This window comes from Rhinichthys klamathensis, unplaced genomic scaffold, assembly GCF_029890125.1.
Source record: "Rhinichthys klamathensis goyatoka isolate OS25496 unplaced genomic scaffold, OSU_Roscu_1.1 h1tg000050l_1, whole genome shotgun sequence".
In the NCBI taxonomy this organism is placed as follows: domain Eukaryota; kingdom Metazoa; phylum Chordata; class Actinopteri; order Cypriniformes; family Leuciscidae; genus Rhinichthys; species Rhinichthys klamathensis.
The window spans coordinates 3932324-3951271 of record NW_026606596.1 but is presented as its reverse complement, the minus strand read 5'-3'; the positions used below and the strand labels follow the sequence as shown (position 1 = coordinate 3951271).

At 36.4% G+C, this 18948-nt stretch overlaps 2 protein-coding genes and 5 non-coding genes across 7 annotated transcripts; 3 read left to right on the top strand and 4 right to left on the bottom strand.

Moving 5' to 3' along the window:
* Positions 1-7448: 7448 nt before the first annotated feature.
* On the bottom strand, positions 7449-12809 carry vamp2 (vesicle-associated membrane protein 2). The gene is made up of 5 exons (XM_056247815.1): positions 12517-12809; positions 9930-10029; positions 9342-9500; positions 9021-9072; positions 7449-8303 (listed from the first exon to the last, which is right to left on the bottom strand). Coding segments are annotated over exons 1-5 (330 nt in total). The 5' UTR covers positions 12519-12809; the 3' UTR covers positions 7449-8286.
* A 517-nt stretch (positions 12810-13326) lies between these two features.
* trnal-aag (transfer RNA leucine (anticodon AAG)) lies at positions 13327-13408 on the bottom strand. Its single transcript has one exon. It is a non-coding gene; the product is annotated as a tRNA-Leu (tRNA).
* A 967-nt stretch (positions 13409-14375) lies between these two features.
* LOC130082972 (U8 small nucleolar RNA) lies at positions 14376-14507 on the top strand. The gene has a single exon (XR_008806803.1). It is a non-coding gene; the product is annotated as a U8 small nucleolar RNA (small nucleolar RNA).
* Positions 14508-14709: 202 nt separating this feature from the next.
* trnas-gcu (transfer RNA serine (anticodon GCU)) lies at positions 14710-14791 on the top strand. The gene has a single exon. It is a non-coding gene; the product is annotated as a tRNA-Ser (tRNA).
* Positions 14792-15066: 275 nt separating this feature from the next.
* On the top strand, positions 15067-15140 carry trnat-agu (transfer RNA threonine (anticodon AGU)). Its single transcript has one exon. It is a non-coding gene; the product is annotated as a tRNA-Thr (tRNA).
* A 231-nt stretch (positions 15141-15371) lies between these two features.
* Positions 15372-15453, bottom strand: trnal-uag (transfer RNA leucine (anticodon UAG)). The gene has a single exon. It is a non-coding gene; the product is annotated as a tRNA-Leu (tRNA).
* A 310-nt stretch (positions 15454-15763) lies between these two features.
* and3 (actinodin3) lies at positions 15764-18118 on the bottom strand. Its single transcript, XM_056247586.1, has 5 exons — positions 18064-18118; positions 17713-17767; positions 17585-17626; positions 17291-17445; positions 15764-16573 (listed from the first exon to the last, which is right to left on the bottom strand). Exons 1-5 carry the CDS (start codon positions 18073-18075, stop codon positions 15944-15946), a joined length of 894 nt encoding a protein of 297 aa, XP_056103561.1. The 5' UTR covers positions 18076-18118; the 3' UTR covers positions 15764-15943.
* Positions 18119-18948: the final 830 nt, after the last annotated feature.

Genomic DNA, 18948 nt, shown 5'->3' with positions numbered 1-18948 from the left:
GTAACTCTTTTCTTGACGGATATACTAACAACCCGTGTGCGGACAACACCACTATAATTCTTGTTTTGTGAACACATTTCACGTGTTACCAGCACCTCTCTAAACAATCTTTCGTTGGCTACTAAACTACCATAATTCCGCCTACTGTGCATGCACCCCGCCCATTGACTTGAAATTCGCGCTGCTATTGGACATATGGGCGGGGCCTTGATCGTTCGGCTCTCCTTTGTCACGTTGTAGCAGAGCTTCCCTCTGACGTCCAGACGGAATTTGCACTTCCCCCAACCGTATTAACCGTTGTAGAGGCGCATATGAGGGCTTTTTACTAATGCGATACATGACTAATACATTTCCATTTTTTATGAAAGTCAAAAAATAACCCTGAAAGTCTGTGAATAATTCTGTATGCATCTCTTAAATGATTTCTTGCATTCTACCGTTTGTTTTGCGCGTCTTTTATGGTGATTACAACATCAACACACTCGCGCGGAGCGGTTGTCCCTCGTGCCCGTGCGAACTTCGCGTGTCTGTCCACCTGACACATGTGGGCGTGTGATGTCTCTCATGCACTCAATGCACTCTCCCTTCGTTTGCTGCTCAAATATACGGTGAGTAAGTGAATCACAATTGGACACATTTGTGGACAACGTGTTAAACGTTGAGAAACTTCTCAAATAATTTGATCAATTTATTATTTTATTAATTATTAATAGTTTCACATTTGTTCAGTGTTTACTGTTTAGGCTGACTTCATAACTCTGACACCCTTTTCAAAATGTGCTTGGGTGATGCCATAGTTTTATATTGGTAGCTATCATGATAATACCTTGATACAGGATACTGTAGTCATTCTCACAAAAGGAACCCTGACAGGGTATAAGGTTCTGTATCACCCTAAAGAGGTTTTACGATAATAAACGGCTGTCTCTGTGCAAATGGTGGGGATTTTTCAGTATTGCAGGTTATATATTTAACGTTACGTCAGTAGGTGGCGAAAAATAACCATCTTTTGTGTATCAGTGGGTCATTAAATCTAAACCGGGGACGACTGTAAGGCCGTTTTATTTGATTTATTCAAAACAGTAACAAACAACTGTTCTGTTCTCGGAGACGCTCGACGATTCATTCTGCTTGGGCAGTTTTAAAACGGGGATAAATTACGACTTAGATATAATTATGACAAAAACAAATCGGGAAGTCTTTATCTAACAATTTAGATTGTTATGTAATTATTTCGAGTTTTATCTCATAGTTTTGACTTATACTCTGACAGTAGTAGTTTATTATTCTGTTTTGAATTCAGCATTCGTGTCACGACCTTTTTTTCCGTCTAATTAAATTTCGACTTTTTATCTCATAATTTTGACTTTCTGATCGTTTTTTGGGCCATTCCACCGAATTGTGCCATTTGTTGTATAGCGTAACTCTTCAAAACTAAACTTTTTTTTTTTTTTTTATCTTTTTTCAACACTGAATCTAATAGGCTACTACACATATTTTACTATTCAAAATGTGTATTGGTCAATCTCAGGCAACTTCATTTAATTTTTACAAGGTTTCTAAGCAGAAGATGGACGCATGTTTTCTCAGTCCTGTTACCGAAACTCATGTGCCATTTAAAAAGCATGTTTAAAAGCATGTCAATTAATTCCTTTGTTTTCCCCACAAGAAAGTGTTTTTTCTTTTAAAGAAATTGTTGTTTATATGTTCAAATAATTGATATTTGTGACAAAAAAAAAAACACTATTAAGGCAAGGTGTATTAAAAAACAACAACACAAAGCCTTTTTTTTTTTTCATTTTAAAGACCGAAGCCTCAAGTTTATAATTTTTTTTATAATTTAATTTATTTAAACAATTGTATAAATGATGGAATGATAAAAACAGTGGTTTAACAAAAAAACAAAAAAAAATTGTAACAGGAATGAACATTGGGTAACAGGAATGAGTGTCTATATGTGTGTACGTATGTGTATGAGAGAGAGTGTACATGACTGTGTGTGCATAAGATTTCTGTGTTGAAGTGATGTACTATGTGCTTGTAGTACTTCACAGCGAAGGAGGTGCAAGAGAAAGAAGGAAAGAGAGGGAGGGAAAAAGAGGAAAGTTAAGAGAAAAAAGGGAGAAAAGAGAGGTTTGCAGCTGTGTCTTGATCCTTCCCGTGCAGCATGCCATAGGTGGGACTGGGAGTTTCTGGCCCCTCTATAGTATGGGGTTTCTCCATCTTCTTCAAAATATAAGAAAGACAAAACGTTTAAGTCACTTCGTGGTGGACTGGCTTCCTGGAAGTATGGTGTTCACATTGTAATGTCTACAATATAAGTAATTGCAACTTTAAAACTCATTATTCAGGTGAATAGTATTATATCAACTAATATTTACAGTATTAAATCAACAAAAACAGAGGACTCTACTCACTCCTGTTACTTTAACTCACTCCTGTTAATTTTCATATAAGTAACAGGACTGAAAGTTATAGGATTGAGTTAAGCAAAAAATTATCAAATGCATGACATATGGCCACATAGCATACATGCTAATAGCATGACGACACTGAGCAAATTCTAGTGACTTACCAAAAGTTAATATTTTTTAAATAAACAAATAAAATCTAAGAAATAATTTAGGTAACAGGACAGTATGTTGAGATTGACCTTCTCAGTCATATTTACAATTTCATAAAATATACAGAAATTAAAATGAGAGGACTTACTTATGGTCTTCCTATTGCCTTCAGAAGATCCAGATGATACAACTTCCTGTTGAAAATGTGTCTTGTGGAATATTCCAAGTTTTTCAGAGGGGGGGATGTGTTAGGGTAACAGGACTGAGTGAAAACCCGAGACACGACTAAAATGTGTATTTTATCTAAAATATTAGATAAAATATTTTTTCTCATGATTTTTCTTAAAGCATAGATTAGATATAAAGTCACACAACAATGCAAAAAAATTCAGATTTCTGAAGGATTTTAATAATTATATTTCATGTAAAGTTTAGAGATAGAGAGTGGGGAAATGCAGAAAATGCTATTTTTTAGTGTTCTATGTAGTTGTATTAATGTTTTTAACTATACATTTTAAATTTGTAGTTAGCTTAATGTGCAGGACATTTTGCCTAATAATAAAATGTATTTTAGAGTTCATTTTCATGCATTTTTATACATATAATGTCCTGGGGACAGAAATGTAACCCTTTCGGTGGAATGGCTCTTTTACAGTTTTACTAAATGATGATTTAACAAAAAATACAAAATTACTGTCAACGCGTTGTGTCTTTCTTCTGCTGAACACAAAGGAAGATATTTTAATGAATGTCGGTAACCAAACACACCACAAAATATCTTCCTTTGTGTTCAGCAGAAGAAAGAAATTCATACAGGTTTAAAACTTGAGGGTGAGTAAATAATGACAGAATTAAAAATTTTAAGTTAACTCCTTTAAGGCTCTTTATTAACTTGAACTGTTTTATAATAAAACGAATACTGTTATTCATAATAAATATTAATGTAAAAACATAATTGCATAGTTCAGTACTTTATGTACTTCCACCATGAAGCATACCAATACAACTATGGTATTAGTTGTACTGTGTCCACAAAGTACCACAGTACACTTTGGTAACTTTTTTGTTAGTGTTAGTCTTTGTCTCCAAATCTTAGCTGCTTTTCTTGTACGTAGAAATATTTTCATTAAATCCTATGAGGGTGATATATAGTGAATAGTTACTTTGTTTGCATTTTTATTGCAGTATAAACATTTGACCTCAGGATTCATTCTGTGGAGGTATAGCTCAGCTGTGCTTATTCACATTTTCTCTACTCCAGTTTTTCTTTATAAATCTGTTGAGCACTGTGTGATCATGAGGGACAACAAATAATAGGTATAGTGAAAACATCCTCTCCAAATGCAGGAGCTGGCCTTGTTTTATACTTTATTACAAAAACACAGCTTATGTTCTTAACTTTATAAATATAAATAATCTTAATATACAATTAAGAAATAATATCTTTGATATTTAATTTTAAAAAATCAACACAGACCCACTTTTATTATATATTTATTTTTTATGTTGTCATTGTTTTCAAACACACACACACATTTTAATTTCTAACTTGGAACAATAAACACAGGTCATCATAACTGTCATTTTTTTGCAATATATATATGTATATTTATATATATATATATTTTCCCAAGATGTTCATCCATATAATAGACATTGACAGATTTACTCTACAATTGAATTCATGTATGTCTGGTTACCAAATGGTTTCCTGTTACAATGTACTTCGTTCTGTTTAATGCAGTCCACTATAACTTATGACACAAATAAATACAAAATTAAATAAAATAACAACAACATAAAGTCAGATTGTGAAGATCGCATTACCCATTATCCTCCAGCCTAGTCCCTCCAAAAAGGCCAGACAAAAAGGGGTAATTCCTCCCCCCAAAAATCTCCATAAATCAAATAAATAAACAAATGAATTGTTATCAATACAGCAACTTGGTTCGATGCATTTCTAGACCTCCACAAAGCTATATGGAATCGCCCCCCTGGAATTCTGCTTCTTTATACTCTTTTTTCAGTCCCAAAAACCTTCGAAAATGATTTGAACTCTTGTAAAACTCCATAACTTTTCATTTAAAACATCTCTGAACTAATAGCAACCGATTAAAGTTGATATTTCAGTCTTTACAAGCTTTCTGAAAAACTCTTGACATGCTAACCTATAATAAGGCAGGGTTCAATTTCCAGTATTAGCCTACTCGGATGTCTTAGGTCACTGTTCTTATATTTAAAATTAAATTCTTGAAAAAAATAATGACTAAGCACAATGAAGCTGTGCTAAAGAGCCCCCCTGTGAAGCCTTAACTAATTTATAAAGTAAACAACTGAAGACTAAACAACTGTACGATGTGAGGAATGGAGAAATCCCTGTCCGGTAAAGTTCTGCGTCTTCATTGGTTCCCTCCCAATAAAGAAGAAGCAGCGTCTTTAACAGGCTGGCGTGACAAAACTACTCCCACCATCCCTCTCAATCCACACGGTTTTAAACAAAACATACAGTAAGTGCCAAGACAAAAGAAAATGTCTTCATACACTCACAAAGAAAAACAGTATAGCACACACATTATTTGTAGTAGTCCCCTATTAGAATCCTTTGATTAATTTGTCATGTTTGAGTCCTACCCCAATGCGTGTAGTTTATTAGTTACAGATCCCTTTAAAATGTTTACAACCCCCGGGAGAAAAATCTTTAGATTTGCCTAATATAATATAGAGATTCTCTATTTTGATATTATTAACATCTTATTCTAACTCCAGATTGTTTATTCCTTAAATGTGAAATCTAAAAAAAGGACCCCCTTCCCCCAGATGAAGCCCACACTACAACACAAAACAATACAGATTTGTTTGTTTTTTTGTTTTTTTCTTCTTAAACAGCTACAAAGTAATAGTTTCATTTTTAATACTCAGCATTACATATACAGACCTAAAGGAGAAGTTGTGCTATCATTGTTTCAGATATCAGGCCTGTGATTTGTCGGATCGTGGTTTCAAAATCCTTATCTTGTTAGCAATCACCATCACTTGTTTACTGATACTAAATATTCTAGTAAAATAAACATAGACCTGAAAACTATGCAGAGCGATAGGGGATTTCTTGAACTTTTGCTGGATGAGGCTTTTAAAAACCAGAGATCTGGGGAAATGTTGTCTCTTAACCTGTTTTTGATGGCAGTTGGCAGTATAAGCGAGATATAATAATATGGTCTTTGGTCATTTTTCATTAAAATAGCTCGACGCGAGTGGGACATAGGAGTGAATGAGCATGCAAAGATGAAAGAAAATGAAATGAACTAAGGCTATCTCCTTTTAAAGAAGAAAAATGAATGAAATGAAAATGAAACAAGCCGTTTGTTTGTTCAGAAACCATAAATACTAAATATTACAGTTAAAGGGATAGTTCACCCACAAAATGAAAATTCTGTCATCAATTAGTCACCCTCATGTTGTTCCAAACCTGTATACATTTCTTTGTTCTGTTGAACACAAAATACAATATTTTAAAGAATTAGGGATACTGAACAGTCCTGGGGCACCATTGACTTCCATCATATTTTTTTTTTCCTACTATGGAAGTCAGTGGTGCCCCAAAGCGGCCTGGTTACAAACTTTGTTTCAAAATATCTTCCTTTGTGTTCAGCAGGACAAAGAAATGTATACAGGTTTGGAGCAGCTTGAGGGTAAGTAAATAATGACAGAATTTTCATTTTTGGGTGAACTGTCTCTTTAATTCTGCTCTAATCATCAGGCTTTTCCATAAACACACCAATGGAATCATTCCTCTAGCCCCACCCCCTCAAACCAGTGGCTCCGCCTCCTGTCACAATCAATCTGCTAATCTATGCCCTCCCCCCAGGTTGCCATGTGAACAGCCTTTCTTTACCTGCAGAGGTCTAAGCAGCCTAATCTCTCAGGATGAAGCCGAAATACTCCACACACAAAATCTATTTACAGCGACGGGCAGCTAGAGGCAGAATCCAAGTGTGAAAGGAGGAAAGCTAATGGCGTTAACTAAGAAACGAGTATGGTGGGGGTGTTCACGTGCAGACGCACACTTCACGCCTGGCTTGCTTCTTGTCGACAGATTGGGCGGATGAGACTGAAGGGTGATGCTGATGGAGGCGTAGGCCTATATGTGTGCGAGAGCAAACCGAGAAGGGCACGGTGAAAAAACAAAAGCACATAAAGAAAAAAACCGTCCCCTCAGGTGCTTGGCAGTGTGTAAACTACAGCTGAACTCAACAAACAGGCACACAGAGAGGTGGATAATAGTGAGGGACACAAAAGTGCTCGCTGTGCACACGGCAGCAGCGTCAAGTCCTGAAACGACGTGGTCCCTTTCCTGCCTGCTTCACACACAAAAATATAATTTACAAATCTATTTCTAAAATTCAAAGAAAGACTAAATAAAAAGGCAGTATCTAGATTTAAGAGAGAGAACCACAGCTGTTGAAACTAGCTCACGTTGAAGTAGTAAGATCAACCTGTGTGCTTTCAGACGGATGAACTCGTGCATCGGTTTGGCAGTAGTTCTGCCGCGAGGAAGTAACACAGCGCATGGTTCTCTCACAGTCGGACCTGCAGTCTAACCAGTTAAAAAGCGACATCGAAAACAAGCTTTTTGTGCATGATACTATTTCCCCTTTTCGGTCAGTCCCACCCCCACACTTTGTATGGAGACTCTCTGGCCTTGAAAATCTTTACCAGCAGAATGAATCAGGTCCTGATTTCGTTTTGTTTCATGTCACTTACAGCGCAATTGAATCAAGTGATTTTTTTTTATATTTTTTTTTGTGCGATTAATTACGACCATTCATGTCAAAACATAGTTTGACTGTTACAAATACTTGAGGTTGTTTAAGACCTGTTTTGGAATTCTTTAAGATAAATACACTTACTCTGTTTGATAGACAGCATAATTCTACACTGCTATTAAGGAATGTTTAAGAGATAAGACACTAAAGACATCAAATTAAGATAAACATCTACAGTCATTGGTCCAGTCTGTTGTGGCAGTTCACTAATAGTGTAGGTACTGTTGGTAAGAAAGAAAGGGGGTTGAGGGGGCAACGTGTAGGTCTGAGATAGAGTGGATGTGATTTAGGAAAAATTTGGGGATATTAATTTAGTACCTCGGTTAAGAGAGTCCATAGCTTGTGCAAAAATACACCAATACTCAGTTAGCAAGAAATAGTGAAATAGAGCGTGCAAGATACAAACATCCAGATTAAGAGGCAGAAGTTTAAACCTGAAGCAAAATAAGTCTTACAAAACTTAAAAAAATATACAAATGCACACTCACACACAAACTACAAAAACCCATTATATCAGAATAAAACTCTACAAAGAACATTTGGAATATATACTGTATAATCTTATCGTATTTTAAGGGTTGTGATTTCTTTTTTATCGGTTGTCGTTGCCACAAGTAATCAGGAGTTTTGAGTATGAACAGTATTTCAGAAAAGCCGGAGGTATTTACAGAGGATACATGGCCACACACTCACTGACAGGACAAACGAGGAGTGACAGGGGCCCAGCTGTGAGGCAGTGGGGGCAAGAGGGCTCGGGAAGGGGCTGATTTAGGCTCTTTGAGGGCAAATAATTTGATTGTTGTGAGAAGTCATTTTTTCTCATCTTTTTTGGGAGGGATTTCTCTGTGGCTTGGAATCGGGCGTTCATGAGCTCAGAGTGGGGTAGGAACATTGCGCTTTTAGGTGCTGAAGTACACTGTGAAGAGAAGGAAATAATTTATTGTCAACACTTGAAAATCACAATAAGAAATATAATTATATAACATGAGTCACTGTGGCCCGGTTTCGCAGACACGGCTTCGACAATGATGTACTAAAAACTGAAACGTTTTTCCTTAAAACATTTTTCGCGTACAAATCGATCCCCGTTGATATGGATCCACGAAAACAACTAAAAACACTCTGTTCTACTGCCAAGCCAGTAGTTGGCGATGTCGCTTTGTAAAGAAACAATACACCCCAGTTACAAATTACAAATTTGTGTTTGTAAAGAAACTAATAATGTTACCTGCACCCTGTTTCCCAGATTATTTGTCAGCTAAAGTCCCGCAGATGACAGCTCCTTTTGTTAAAATTACAGGTCGTATGTGTGCATTTTTATATCCCTGCACTGCGTATGGATAGCCAGGTCGAGCCCAGTGCAGTATGGGTGTTGAACTTTCCCTACTTTTCTGGCAAAAGAGAACACCATAGCCTCTTTCTCTGTTTTCTCTAGTCGTGTAGCACTGATTTTTTTCTTTTTTTTTCCTTTCTACCATAGATAACCAAATTTTATTTAAAGCCCATCTTCTCAGCGGCAAACAACCCCTTTAAATCAATCTATGGAATACATTTTTTAAAATTACAAACTAAGTAATTGTATTTAAACCAGAACATTCCTTTAAAAATGAATTAGAAGATTTTCATTGCTTACCAATGATTATTATGAGGACAATCACACATATCACCCCCAGGATAATCATCATCTAAAGAAAAGAGTTAAAAAGAGGGAGAATGAGTTAAAAGCAGTAAAAAGTAGATTATTAAGATCTAACATTCATACATGTGATCCAATAATGTGTTATTGGCAGGTACTGTTTTCATTTAAATATTATTTTAAAATATATAATATAAAGGACTTTCATTTCAAAACAGTACACTGATTTAAGGTTTACTGTTTGCTTGATTTCGATGTGTTCTCATGAAATACATTGCCTTTTTCAGTCTTACTCAAGGCACTTTGTGTGATGTTTACCTTGGCATTCTTCCACCAGTATTTATTCTTGAGCTTGGCGGCGCTGGTCTCGAACTGTGAGGCTCCAGCCTGCAGGGCATCAGCCCGATCATCCAGTTCTGACAGCTTCTGGTCCCTCTCCAGAACCTTGTCCACGTTCACACGCATAATGTCCACCACCTGGAAAACGATGAAGGGGACTCTTAGTCAAATGTTCCATCCCTATATACATCTGTTGTGCGGTGGTGTTTCAAAATGAGGAGGCGAAGTCCTCACACTTATATATATAGAATATAATATTTATATATACCAGGAAAACTAAGTGTAACAGGCACAAATGGACATCTGGTATATATATATATATATATATACCAGATGTCAATTTATCCCTGTTACGCTTCATTTTCCTGGTTAAATAAACATTACATAAAAAAGAGATCTTGGACAGTGTTACTTTATAAAAACACTTTTTAATGTCACATTTTGTAATATTTGTGTTGTTTTATTTTTGTAATATTTTCTCATCCAGTTTATTTTAGGAGACTGTCTCCCTTGCTTCCTCGGAGGAAACACCGGTCTGGTTGTCATAAAGAGATGGGGTCAACTCACCTCATCCACCTGAGCCTGTGTCTGCTGTAAGCGACGGTTGCTGGTGAGGTTAGGAGGAGCGTTAGCTCCTTCTGGAGCACCGGCAGGGGCTGGAGCAGACCTGCAAATCAACACACAGTACAGTCACTCCTCTATACTACAATATTACAGTATTACTTATACTATATAATAATACATGTTTGTATTTATTAGTACAGTGATTTATAGAACACATTTGCATGCATTGTCATAAATTATTAGAATAGAATAGCCATTTTAAATTTGTTTTCAAATTTCAATTTCAGGTAATTACTAAATCAGTTACAATAAAGACCTATTTGTACAGGAAGTTATGTCTTAATTGTCATGCAAGCAAGATTACATACAATTATATATTGTTATTGCACCCTCATGCAGACTAGCTGCCGCTGTTCACTCTCTTACCTGCCATTTTTGTAAAGACTAGAGTGAAACTATTTGAAATGTATTTTAATCATTGTTGTAATTACATTAAAATGTTCTGCCTTTCACTAACAGAAATGAGAAGTGTAAGTAAAAGGATATTTCTGAAAAAGTCTCCTTGCTAATGCCACTCTCATCCACCAGAGGAAGACAAAACTCTGTATAAAGGTCACCTCTGGAAGATCCCTAGATCTAATCCCTGTTTGCTTTCCTTTCAGGGAAGGAAATACTTTTTCTCACTGGGATCTTTACCAGCCATTTTTCTCATTCTCATTCTCAAGTTCCTTCTAATTTACAACAGCCTATATTTAGACATAAAGTCTTGGCAACTCAGATTTATATTTTGACGTCTAAAATCCATTAAAACAAATCATGATTCTTTGAAAGTCGACTTTAATCAATTAAACAAATCAGAAACAAATGTATTACTGCTTGTTTTCTTTTTTATTTCAAATACATCATAGGCTTTGAGAACAAATAGTCTGTGATTCAGCTATGATTCAATGCTAAATTAGCAGTAGTCAGATTTAGGTGTAGACAAAATCCTAGTAGTTTCATTATCTGATGGCTGCGATGAAAATTTCTCAAGAAAAATAAAATGTGTTATGTGTCATGCCTTCTCTAATGTTATGCGTCATGTATGAGTTTAATGAAATGACACACCAAACATTGTACTGTGCCATCAGAAAAATTGCCTTGCATAACCAGGCCTTTTTTCCGGTGCTCACTGAAAGATTAGAATTGTGTGAGTGAGAAAGCATTGTACATTTACTGTAGTTTTACATGAATATGAGGTTAATCAATTGTTTCTGTGCTCTTCCTTGTACTTGAGTGGTAAAGGCAGGGTCATATGAATGATGGGGAACATCCCCACCCCCACACAAGGCCTTCATTAAGCGTCTACCTGTATCGCTGTCATCGTTGCGTCACGATCAACATTTTTTCAAATAACAGGACCAGATGTTTACACTTGCTAATGCTACCAAATGACATTTATCTATTTTTACATTGTGTAGGCAAATGTTACAACCAATACAACAGTAGGCTATTAATTCAAAATGTTATATCAAAATATCACATTCCAGACCCAGTGCCTTAATAAAAGTATCCAACAGGGCAGGGACTGGCAACATATTATGAAGATATGCGCCATTTACAGCCTCGATTATTTAAACCAGTTAAACGAGCGTGCCTAGAAAATACTAGTATACACGGCCATCTTTCATGCAGAGGAACACCTGCGCCCTTTGTGCCAGTCTAACCAAATATCAATGAATATAAAGGCCCGGTTCCATAGAAACGTGCTGAGTGGATTAGAGAATAATATAACTCGAAAATATAACAAATTGTATCGCCCCCTTTGACTGAACGCGAGCACATGACCGTCCGTTTACCAACCCCCACGACTCGCGTGGAATATCACGCCTCTAGTTTACTGCCTACGTAAGGGGTGTTTTTTTTTTTTTTTAAACCGTGTGAGGTATATTTTTCATCATCTTCATCTAAATGTCATTTGTGAAAATATAGGCCAGGAATGGAATACAGTGGGCCTTGGGCTAATTGAGACAAATTCATGTTTTTTTTCTTCCAATTGACATCGAAATGATCATCTGGACAGAGTGGACAAATAGCCTATATTAATTGCAACAGCTACATAATGTTAACTCATAAATTATTTTCTTTCTAAAAGCGCGCGACCAATTCCAGTCAAACCAGTCCAATCCGGTGTCTAGGCGTGATTCTATCGCTGTCGCTCCAGTCCATAAAGCGAAAGATATCTACATCATACTAAATAAATGAGTTCCGTGGTAACAATTTAGTAAATAGAGACACATTTAGTATGCCAGTAGTAGCAACTGAAATGGAAAAAACATTGGCCATTGGGAGCGACTATATTATATAGCAAGCGCGCTCGTGAGAATTGAGTGGGTCTCCTGAAATACGTAATAGATGTAGAAGAATGCGTATATACAATCAAATATAAACTTACAATAGCCTAATGAAGTATGCTTATTTGTGCATAAATGTATTTACGTGTATGTTTTATTATCCATGGCAGCATAGTAATAACTGAGAAAAGAATGAGGTTTTAAAACTAAATCAGATAATTTAAAAAATAAAATAATTGTAGTGAATTTGTACTCACATTTTAACCGGGTTTTATGTGCGTCTACAAGAAGTGTGGATGAACGCGCTGCTTCAGGCGTTTCTCCCCGTCTCCCGGATAAATAATGCACTCTCCAGGTTATTCCAGTAAAGAGGTATTCCTTGTATATTTGTTACGGTTTGTATTTATTTATTTCCACCTGTGTGCCGCGCCTCGCTATTATTCCTTTTATAATAAGGGCGCTCTACCGCTACTCGCTTCTGTCACTATGTACACATAAAAAATAGATGCTCGGATTAGGGGAACAAAGATGGCTCGTTGACGTCACTCGTCATCCGGGAAGCTGCAGGTTGGAAGCACTGACCATGAGAGACAGGAGATGGAGGATGCATTGCATGTTGACAGTATGACTAGATGGGACAGGTCATGTTTATGCTATACGTGTGGAACGCATTAAGACGGATATGTAAGAGGACATGGTAGGGGGTCCATGGATTGTATTTGCACAACATGCCCTGTGTTTCATTTATTAATCAGGATTGTTGAAACAAACAAAATGGCGGTCTATGAAGGGGGTGAATGGGCTTCGGGCGGCTGCGTATGGTCACTGGTTGGTTACCTTCTGGGGAAAATGGAAACAAGATATCACTTTAAAACCTTGGAAGCGGTATAGTATTAACATATCCCAATAGCACATGGGTCACCAATGCAATTTCATTTTAGCACTAGAATTAGTGAATGTTTCTTAATATTTCGGGTCTACTTATTGTGCCTTACGTTGTTATCTACTGAATGACATATATATGTCTTTAAAGTGTAATAGTACAAAAAATAAATATCAAAACTGTTTGGCAGCGGTGGGATTCGAACCCACGCCCCCGAAGAGACTGGAGCCTTAATCCAGCGCCTTAGACCGCTCGGCCACGCTACCATTGAATGTAGTTGTTTGTCTACAACTGTAAAAAAACGAAATGTTATACCAGTATCTTGAAAAGTGTTTTAATTTTGTTTTATATTCAGGCGTATATATAACTGTTTTCGTTCTTATCATCCATAAGGAAAAGTACTGATAGTCGTTGTTTATTATAGCAGTCACATATTATGATCATGACACTTAATTATCAAAGTGACAACATCGCTCTACAGGTTATTTTAAAATAATGATATAAATAATGTATCCTTAATTTATAATAATAGGTGGCCACGATAATATGGTTATTTGACCACTAGATGACGCTATATGCATACTTGCCTACAAGAAAAACGTTATAATACAAATGGATGAAACGATAACATAAATGCAAATCTACCATTGTTTTAAGCCTTAAAAAATATTTTATATAATGTAATAGAACGGTGCTTCTACACTCACTTCTACAAGTGTGCCCTTGATCAGTTCGTCTGCTTGGAACTTTGTATTAACATTTAAATTCTGGAGAGTGACTCACTCAGCTTCCGAACACCCACAGCCCGTCAAGCCCCCTCCCCCTCCCCCTCCCCCTCCCTCCCGTTGTTATTTTTTAATTAAATAAACGCACATTTTACGTGTTTTATAAAATACTTCGATGTAAATATGAAATAGTATATGTGTATGTATTCATTTAATGGGTACACGAATCTATTTGTGAATAAATAGCGAAAAGACCATCGATTTTAAAATCTACCAATGGGATCGCAGGAAACACAAGTATGTTAACATGAGAGCGGAAAGAAACTGGATTTAACATCTATAGTTTACCCTTTTAAAAATCACAAAAAGCAATTATCTGCTACTATTCATGATATGTATGATGAAATACTTGTTTTGTATTTTGAATCCCTTAACTGAGTTAGAATCACAACCATGATTTAAAACACATGCTGGGTTTACAAAACCATCTCGAGACCTCATGGTTAGTACGTCAGTGAGGTACATCCTTACCTGTTACCTTAGAAATAAGGTTTCAGTACATGATGATTGGATTCTATGAATGCGTGATTATTTTCCGTGTTTGTTAAGGGCTGCAACCCCTTGACGAATCCTTTCTGAACCTGCTTTATATTTGTGTTTTGAATATCAGAAACTTTCCATTGACTTATTAAATGGGGCTTAACATTTAATATGTAGTATAATGTGGTCTTGATGTAAATGATGTTCATCTGATGCAGAATATATTTGAAAGAATAATTATTTCGTGTGTACTGTGCCTTTTTCACGGTGTTTTTTTGTGATTGGGGTGGCGATGGCGGGAAGACGAGGTGGCCGAGTGGTTAAGGCGATGGACTGCTAATCCATTGTGCTCTGCACGCGTGGGTTCGAATCCCATCCTCGTCGAATTGTTTTCAGGAAGTTGTTATGCTACATCTAAACAGTATCAGGTAACAGGAAAATGCAATGAGTGAGAATGTTTTCCATCTATCAGTTTCCAAGGTTTATAGTACTTTTATGAAAAGTACAAAGGTTTGTGGGAAATCCACTTTGTTCTACACAAGAAATGCTCATGCTCTGGTAATCCAGCTGCTTTTGACACTGATAAAACCCCAAATACATATCTAAAACAGGTGATCATTATGTGTTTTGAAAAAACTACCTTATATGATCGGCTTACAGGCGCCGTGGCTTAGTTGGTTAAAGCGCCTGTCTAGTAAACAGGAGATCCTGGGTTCGAATCCCAGCGGTGCCTTTTGAATTTCGCAAACCGTTTGTTCAATACGAAACTGGAAAAAAGACACCAGTAATGCGTTTGTTGAGAACGTACGATATATTAGGATTTTGTGAAAAGGTGACCAGTTAAAAAATGTCCGAAGACCGTTTAAAAAATGGTTCAAAGATATGGTTTTGTTTGAGATCTGTGCTCTGCAACATGCGAAACGTTAAAGGAGTCAGGATAGCCTCCTAACTTTGAAAACGAAATTGGCAGCGGTGGGATTCGAACCCACGCCTCCAGAGAGACTGGAGCCTAAATCCAGCGCCTTAGACCGCTCGGCCACGCTACCATTTGTAGCCATCCAGAAAATGGTTAACAAATAGATACAATATTCTATTTCTGTTTTTTTGTAATTGATTTACGAATGACTAACGTTAATGTGTTTTGAAATACAAAAGAATCTGTTTTTCTATAAGCGTTTCCTCTCCATGACATGACCCGATGGTGTCAGTGTCCACATATACTTTTCATTTAGGCTTAAATAGCCTATTATGAAACAAATAGACAAAACGTATAAATAATAAAAAATAAGTAAACAAATCAGTTGTTTTTATGTAAAAAAAGAAAAAAAAAAGTGAGCATGTAATAACTGTGTCATTCTTTATTCTGGCCTCCACATTTATTTTATTTAAAGAATTTAAATCTCACATTAGCTAGCCTACAATTTATAAACAAGGACATGGTTTACTTTATTTTAGAAATTATCCATCACTGTGATAAAAAAAACATGAATGTAAGGGTAAATTATTAAATGCATTTTTTTTTTTAGACTTTTTAAATCAAGGTGCTGAAGCTGCATGGCGGAATGGATCATATAGATCTTGATTGAAGTCATATGGGTCATAGGTTGGAACTGGAGCATTTAGGATTTCTTCGTTCCTTGTTTCCGGTTTTAACTTCTCAGCTGGGAGCACTGGTTGCGGTTCGATCATCTTTACTGGCCTGGGAGGACTGTCGATGAGGCAGTCAGGGTCCCAGTAGGGATCACAGTCATACTCCATTCCTTTGATAATTATTGGAGGAGGAGGAGGAGGTGGAGTGGATTTTTGTGGAGGAGAAGGGGCATGCGTCACTTGCTCTGGGGCAGTTACAGATGGAGACGGGGGCTTCTGGACAGGGCTAAGTTTACAGTTTGGGTGGTAACGTGGATCGCAAAGTACAGGTACCCCACCGGTGGGAAGGTACACAATATGTGGCTTGCATTGGGGGTCTTTTGAATTACACAGGTACATGACATCCATCTTAGAGACAGGTGGTAAGGTAGAGGGTGGAGGCTGGGTCGTGGGTGGAGGCGTTGACTTAAGTTGAAGACCGAGGGAATTCTGGTATTTGGGTGCATCAGGGCCATAAGTGAGCTCCAGATGTCGCATCTGCTGGTAAAGCATTCGAAGTTTGTCTATCTCATAGAGCTAGAAGAGAAAAATAGAAGGTTGAAATAAAGCACTTTTGTGCAGTTCAGTAGACAATACTTCTGTTTTTACTTATAGTGTATTGCTGGCTGAGGCAAAAGCTTAAAGGGACAGTTCACCCAAAAATGAAAAAATCTGTCATCATTTAAATCACCCTCACATCATTCCAAATCCATGAGAGTTTGGTTAATCATTGAAAACTTAGATGATCCAACACGGAAGATCCAAAACTTGGATTAAACTGCTAAATTTTATGGATTATTTTTGTGAAGCCTTTGTAACCTATTGGATCTTCTAAGTTTTTGTTACCTGGACTTTCAATAGAGGGACAGAAACTTTTCAGATTTCATTGAAAATATCTTCATTTTTCATTTAGAAGAGTAAACAAAGTCTTATAGGGTTTGGAACGATAGGGTGAGTAGTAAATGATGACAGAATTTTCATTTTTGGGTGAACTATCCCTTGAAGTACCGATATTACTTAAAGAATAACTCAAAACAATATTTTATCAGTTATCAGAATCATAATTTGAGGAAGAATTATTAATATTTTACTAAATGAATATAACATTGGTCTTATTTGATTAGATTTAGACCAATTTATTTAATAGGCATCATTAATTTAATCAAGAACAGCAATTTACTGCTAATAGTACCAGTGGATTGTTTTTAAATCAATAATAAGTTTTTTTTTAAAACAACGTAATGTTCTTCTTACCCCTTCAGTGTGGCCAATACTGCTGTAGTAACGATAGTAGGACTGAAAGTCTGGATTTTTGCGATGCCAGTTGGGGTCAGTGGCTCTCCTTGGACGTGCATGTGCCAGAAAATCATGGGCTTGTTCAGAGTCAATGCTGACGGATGGATTAGATGCTGCAAGAGAAATTAGTAATAATGCATAATTAAAATAGCTATTATTTTGGAATAGTCTAGAAGACGATTTTCATACGCGAATGGTGTTGCATGGCAAAAGTGAAGGCACTAAATGTGATTTGAGATATTTCAATCTTACCCATGTCCTTGGAGACTTTTGCTAGAGATGTGGCCTGCGACACTGCAAAAATATGTAAAACGATATTTAATATGTATTTAGCTGAATATTCATTTCTTGAAAAAGGTTTTGGATATAAATAATCATACCTGGCAGAATTACCAAGCAGTGCAGAGCCCCAAAAAGGCACAGCAGATATGTCACCTGAAAACAGTTTTTTGTACTATTAACAATCCTTATTTTATCATACAAACATTGAAATAGATCTCCTACAACATTTCCTCAACTGATTAGTCTGATCTGTTGAAACTTACTAGTCGATGTTAATATAAAAAACATTAACTACATATGTGGCACTGCTAGATTAATTGGAATACATACTAATTGCTATAACAAAATGGCATGTAAATTAAGGTATATACATCTAAGCATTTGGTTTAGCATGCGTAATTGACTAACTTCTTAACTTTGAAAACTGAAAGACACACAAAATCACTCACCTTCTGTCTCATCTTTGGTCTCTGTCCAGATATGAGAATTTCAAATATCAAAGCCTTTAAATACTGGACTCAATACCAGCAATTGCATCCTTACATTTTATTGGCTGTGGAGATCAATAGGCTCCTCCCTCTTGTTTTACCAAACAGTTTATTTTTACACACACTTTAAAATCATTTAAAACTTGTCACCTACTTTATGGGCCAAAAAATAATAAAAGTTCAACTGAAACTAAAGGTCAAGAACTTGTAAAATGTATATTGTGTGTGTTTCCCCTTTTTATTTACAGTCTCAGTTACATAAATAGGTTTTACCAGTAAGGTTTTACAGAAACCTGTTAGAACAGATACATCTGCATTTTGTTTGATTGATCTTATGGCATAAATCACACCATTAAGGGATCTATTATGTATATGACATGTTGTAAATCTGTTCCCTCAGGCGTGTTTTTGGTACAGGGTCGAGAAGTCACTACAGTTTCAACATCTCCGCTGTCTGGTTTGAAAAATAACTCAGATGTGTGTGTTCAGGTGATGATAACATAAGCACCCTTGTCTTAAGAGACGCCGCACAAAATTAAACCTTTACTCCAACAGAAACAGCTGGAGCTCTAATTTTGGACTCGAGAACAAAAAATACATATCTTGAACCAAATACCTCTTGAAAATACCAAATCTTCTGAACTTTTACACTGATTATTTAAAGATTAGGTAAAGGTTTAATATGTTTATTGAGGAAAGGGGCTATAAGTCACAACTATGTTTTTGCATTGCATTATTTTTTGCATAATGCATTATGTTGCACATGTGGCGGCAGGAGAGAAGAAGGATCAGAGCACTTGAAGGCGGAGAAAACTAGAGAGCAGTTTGCCAAACAGGTGTGATCGA

Coding starts and splice junctions, on each gene's coding strand:
- vamp2 (XM_056247815.1), bottom strand. Junction 9,501..9,929: donor CACAGGCTCAGGTGGATGAG/GTGAGTTGACCC, acceptor ATCGTTTTCCAG/GTGGTGGACATTATGCGTGT. Junction 9,073..9,341: donor ACTGGTGGAAGAATGCCAAG/GTAAACATCACA, acceptor TCTTTTCTTTAG/ATGATGATTATCCTGGGGGT.
- and3 (XM_056247586.1), bottom strand. Junction 17,627..17,712: donor CTGCTTGGTAATTCTGCCAG/GTATGATTATTT, acceptor ATATTTTTGCAG/TGTCGCAGGCCACATCTCTA. Junction 16,574..17,290: donor GTATTGGCCACACTGAAGGG/GTAAGAAGAACA, acceptor TTTCTCTTCTAG/CTCTATGAGATAGACAAACT.